The sequence below is a fragment of the Otolemur garnettii genome, unplaced genomic scaffold, assembly GCF_000181295.1.
Source record: "Otolemur garnettii isolate 467f Iridium unplaced genomic scaffold, OtoGar3 scaffold00041, whole genome shotgun sequence".
NCBI lineage: Eukaryota > Metazoa > Chordata > Mammalia > Primates > Galagidae > Otolemur > Otolemur garnettii.
This window is the reverse complement of record NW_003852436.1, coordinates 13131192-13136961: the sequence shown is the minus strand read 5'-3', so window position 1 is coordinate 13136961 and position 5770 is coordinate 13131192. Positions and strand designations below refer to the sequence as shown.

General features: G+C 39.3%; 1 protein-coding gene across 1 annotated transcript in view; it reads right to left on the bottom strand.

The window, feature by feature from the left end:
* Positions 1-5770, bottom strand: part of MND1 (meiotic nuclear divisions 1) — a 95635-nt gene that overhangs the window by 80850 nt on the left and 9015 nt on the right. Inside the window, exon 2 of the mRNA XM_023513452.1 lies at positions 1258-1323. Within this exon, the coding sequence (XP_023369220.1) occupies positions 1258-1323 (66 nt within the window). The remainder of the gene's footprint in view (positions 1-1257; positions 1324-5770) is intronic.

Sequence of the window (5770 nt, the reverse complement as noted above, 5' to 3'; positions counted from 1 at the left end):
GGCTGGATCTGAACCTGCCAGCTCCGGTGTATGTGGCTGGTGCCCTGCCTGCTGAGCTACAGGCACAGAGCCTGAAAAGATTTTTTTTTTTTAATTAGAGCCTCAAGCTGTCGCTCTGGGCAGAGTGCTGTGACATTACAGCTTACAGCAACCTCCAACTCCTGGGCTCAAGTGATTCTTCTGCCTCCGCCTCCCAAGTAGCTGGGACTATAGGCACCTACCACAACACCCCGCTATTTTTTGGTTGCAGCCATCATTGTTGTTTGGTGGGCCCGGGCTGAATTCAAACCTGCCAGCTCAGGTATATGTGGCTGGCGCCTTAGCCTTTGAGCCACAGGCGCCAAGCCTGAAAAGATTTTAAAAACCAATTTAATATTCTATTGAAACACTTTTTCCCATCTTATTCACACTTGTAAATAATGAAAATAGTACATTAGGGCCAACTAGGCTTTAAAAATCCTACAAAGCCATGAGAAGTCAGTATTCTTTTTTAGCTCAAGGGTTGGTTTGGATTTTAAGTTGGAGACAAAGAAAAGCCATATAGCAACACAAGGAAGAGAGTAGGCTCTACAGCCAGGTGTCTAGGTTCAAACTCTGGCTTTGTCACTTAGGAGTTGAAACTTTAAATACATTTCCTATTACTACCAAGCACAAATATCTAGAATAAGGAGACCTGTGTACTATCAAATATGTGTTACACAGTAGATTTATAAATGCAAAGAGGCAGTATTTTGCACTTCCTCTAAAACAGGTGAGCCCTCCTAGTATGAATCCTAGTACCATCACTTCTATTGTTTGAGATCCAGGGCTGGTGTCTTAGACGCTCAGGGGTCTTCATCTATAAGATAAGGATGAATGGTAGTAATAGTACCTACTTCATACAGTTGATGTAAGGATAAAATCAGATAATCTATGCCAAGTACTTCAAACAGTGATTACTCCTAGACAGCACCCAGTAGCTGTGAGCTATTATCATTATTACTTACAGGCACAAAGGGGAGACAAGCAAATCAATGCTTCAGAAAGATAATTCTGATGCCAGTATGTCGGACAGTCTGGATAGAACAGACTATCAACAGTGGGATATAGTTCTTTCTTACTCTATAACTAACATGAACCACAAATGTTTGCAGATTATCCACTCTTCAAGAAATTGGTCAGTATTGATCTCTAACAAAGAAGGGACAGTTAGCATCAGATAATATGTACTTAACATAAAAATTACACAAAATTCTGAAGATCTTAAAAACAACTTACTGTCTCAAAAAATATCTCCATCATGCGGGCTCTCTTTTCTTCTGCACTCAGTCCTTTTTTCTTTGACTAAAGCACAAAAGTCAAAAAAGAAACAATGCATTTTTTCCTTTTGAACACTGCATTTTAAAACAATTTGTTAACATTATTTGAAATTTTATGCATGGTCTTATCTGATACCAACAAGTTTGATATTCTCAGGGCTAGGCCTAAAGACTCATCTTAACTACTCTCTACCAAGCCTCTTTGTATATTCAATATAATAAGAACTGTGATTCAGACAAGAGCCTGACATTTTACAGAAATTTAGTATTTATAAAATGAACCAATGATAAGCTATTGTATGGTACCTTCAAAAGGCTTACAATTTCACCAAGGAAAAAATAGGTATAACTATTTATAACTAATGAACAGCTACATGACAAACTGCTACACAAATACCCAGGACAGAATGAATTAATTCCATCATGCAGAGGGAGAAAGGTTAATCTAGGAAGACTGGAGATTTAAAGAATTTTCGCAAAGTGAGAAATAGTGAAAAATCACATTCTGGGCAGACCACACACAGGCACAAGGTTATGGAACTACATAGAATGCTCCAGAAAATTACCGTATGGAATATGTAGGGGGGGGAATCAGAGGAGAAAGGTCTGGGACAGTTTTAGGGAAGGCCGACTGCTCAGCTGAGAAGAGGGGACTTTATTCTGGACAATAAGGAGCTACAAAGTAATTTCTAAAGTAGAAGAGAGTGATAAGATTAGAGCAGCGGCCCTCAATCAGTCGCAACCCCTTTGGGGGCTCGAACAAACCTTTCACAGGGGTCGCCTAAGACCATCGGAAATATGTATTTTCTGATGGTCTTAGGAAGTGAGACACTGCTCCTCTGTCTCCAGGAGGGTCTGCCCACATACGAGTATCCACACATATACCCCATACAAATATAGGTGTATTTGTACACCTGTATGTATACAAATAACATATTTATGCACTGGTGTGCTGAAAGCAGCTACTGTGTTGAAAGCAGCAGTATTGGAGGTAAAACGACACTTCATGAATTATAATTACTGGGTAGATGTAAAATCATGTACTGTAAAATCGTCAACTACTGCAAAAAAAAAAAAATTTGTACCATGGGAACTTAATCAACTTTACCAACTATTTTAGAAGCAAAGCTGATGGACTCAAGAAAGCCAGACTTGACACTGGTGGCAAGTACCAAAAAAAAAAAAAGTAGCAGCCGTTGAAGCTTCATATTTGGTGGCACTCAGAATCACCAGAGTTATGAAACCTTACACCAGTGCTGAGCATTTACTGCTGCCAGCGGCCAAAGACATTGTCTGAGTTATGATTTGACATGAATTTGTTATGAAATTGAGTACAATTTCCTTATCTAACAACACTGTCCACAGAATAGATGACATGTCTGCTGATATTCTTGATCAGGTAATCCAGGAAATTAAATTTGCTCCACTTCTAATATTTAGTACCCAGCTTGATGAATCTACAGACATTGCAAACTGTTCACAGTTATTAGTTTACGTGAGGTATATTAATGATGACGATTTAAAGATGAGTTTCTTTTTTGCAAAACTCTTGAAACAACAACTACTGCACCTGATGTATTTGACACAGTTGGTTCATTTCTGAAAGAGTATAAGATCTCTTGGGAAAAGGTTTGTGGTGTTCATACAGATTGTGCTCCATCTATGCTAGGATGCTGATCTGGTTTTCAACATTTGGTACTGAATGAGTACCAAAGTCATCGGAACTCGCTTTATGATTCATCAGCAAATATTAGCAAGGAAGACGCTGCCGCAAGAGTTACAAGAAGTAATGAAAAGCGTCATAAGTTGTCAATTTTGTAAAGGTGAGCACTTTATAAACCAGGCGTCCTCAAACTACGGCCTGCGGGCCACATGCGGCCCACCTAGGACATTTATCCGTCCTGCCGGGTGTTTTTGCTGCCACTGCCTGTCCTGCTTAGCAGCTGACTCATCCCGGGGCCCACAGTCCGGCCTTCCAACAGGGTTTGAGGGACAGTGAACTGGCCCCTTGTTTAAAAAATTTGAGGACCCCTGCTTTATTTTTTTTATTTTTTTATTTTTTGAGACAGAGCCTCAAGCTGTCCCCCAGGGTAGAGTGCCGTGGCATTACAGCTCACAGCAACCTCCAACTCCTGGGCTCAAGCGAGTCTCCTGCCTCCGCCTCCCAAGTAGCTGGGACCACAGGCGCCCGCCACAACGCCCGGCTATTTTTTGGTTGCAGCCGTCATTGTTGTTTGGCGGGTCCGGGCTGGGGATTCGAACCCGCCACCTTAGGTGTACATGGCTGGCGCCTTAGCCGGTTGAGCTATAGGAGCCGAGCCAGGACCCCTGCTTTAAACAGTCAAGTTCTCGAGACTGTGCAACAAGTTGGATGCACCAAACAATGCTCTGCTATTTCACACTTAAGTGAGATGGTTGTCCAGAGGAAAAGTTTTAAAGCGTGTTTTTGAGCTTCGTGATGAATTAAAAACATTTTTTAATCAGAAAGCAAGACTGAAGTTCGAAGCACTTTTCAGCGATAAAAGTGAACTGCAGAAAACAGCTTCCTTGGTTGACATCTTTGCCATTTTGAATGAGTTAAATTTATCACTGCAAGGACCAAATGCAATAATGCCAATGCCAATGCCTTCAGACCAATGCCTTGATTGGTCTGAAAAGACCCGATCATTCCAAATGAAACTTCAGTCTTGGCAAAAAAAAAAACTGGATGAAAATAAAATTTACATGTTGCCTACCTTATCTGCTTTCTTTGAGGAACATAACACTGAACCAGACAAAAGGATTACGATGATAATTTCTGTGAAAGAACACTTGTACACGCTTGCAGATGAAATTTCATCGTACTTTCCAAATACACCTAACACCCCATTTACATTTGCCAGCAGCCCATTCACAGTCAAAGTTGAAGAGTACAAGAGGAGTTCATTGAACTTATTAACTATAATGCAGTGAGAACTGATTTCTCTACAATGCCAGTTACAAAATTCTGCACCAAGTGTTTGCAGTCATATCCTGTTCTGAGACTATGTTGCACCTTCCAACAACATATCTTTGTGAAACAGGGTTTTCCAGCTTGTTGGTTATCAAGTCTAAATACAGAAGTAGACTTGTGGTGGAAGATGATCTTCATTGTGCTCCTGCGAAGACTGCCCCGAGAATTTCTGAGCTGGTGAGAAAGATGCAATCTCAACCTTGGTACTGACATTGGCTTTTTATGCATACTGTCGCAATATGTAGCAATGTAGTTTACTGTTGTTATTTTAAGACTGTTACCCATGCTATACCACGCTTCAAGACAAAATTTCACTTATTTGTAATTAGAAATAAATATTTCACAATATATAATTACGGATTGTTTTTGTGATTAATCCCTATGCTTTAATTATGTTCAATTAGTAACAATGAAAATACATCCTACATATCAGATATTTACATTACGATCCATAACAGTAGCAAAATTACAGTCATGAAGTAGCAACAAAAATAATTTTATGATTGGGGGTCACCATAACATGAGGAACTGTATGAAAGGGTCGCAGCCTTAGTAAGGTTGAGAACCACTAGACTAGAGTTTCATTTTAGTAAGCTAATTGTAGTAGCAAAGTGGAGGAGGGTAGGCTACAGGAAGGAGAAAAAAACCTATGCAAATCAAAAATGACTGCCAACCCAGGTTATTATCACTATGTAATACACTTTAGCCAACTTGAAATTATGATAATTACATTTATAACTGAAATGAATAAGTTAATAATAAATTTTACTATACATTGTATCTAGACTATGTACACAAGGCTAAAGACGAAATTAAAAGAAAAAGGAGACAAATTTCCTTCAACTCAAAGATTTACAAAAAAGGTGGGGAGGTGTAACCATCATCTTTAGTTCTCTCTTTTTTATTATGTAGTATTCTATTATTTATAAAGATCATGACAGTGGTGGGCAATCTGCTTATTATTAATGAAGAAAAGATCAAGGCATAATTTAAATCCAAAAGTGGCCTCAAAAGATCACACAATACAGCTCTCGTGCCCATGCTTTTGAAAAAAGGTCTCCTGAATTCCACGTGATTCAAGTATTGCTTATTTTTGTGTTTAGATTGTTTGAAAAAAAACAAACACACAAAATAAACCACAGGGGGGAAACCCTATTTGTAACAAAGTCTCAACATAAACGATATAATGGTATTAGATACATGAAATCTTTAGTTCTCTTAATACAAAATTCCACACTAATGCTTAAGTGAGCTGTATCTTTCTCAGATTGTATGGGGCAGCCTGACCAAGAGCCAGACCCTGTCTCTACTAAAAATAAAAACTAGCTAGGCATTGTGGCAGGCATTTAAAGTATCAGCTACTTGGGCGGCTGAGGTAAGAGGATTGCTTGAGCCCAGGAATTTGAGGTTGCAGTGAACTATAACACCACTGTAGCCTGGGGCAATAGAGTGAGATTCTGTCTCTCAAAAAAAAAAAAAA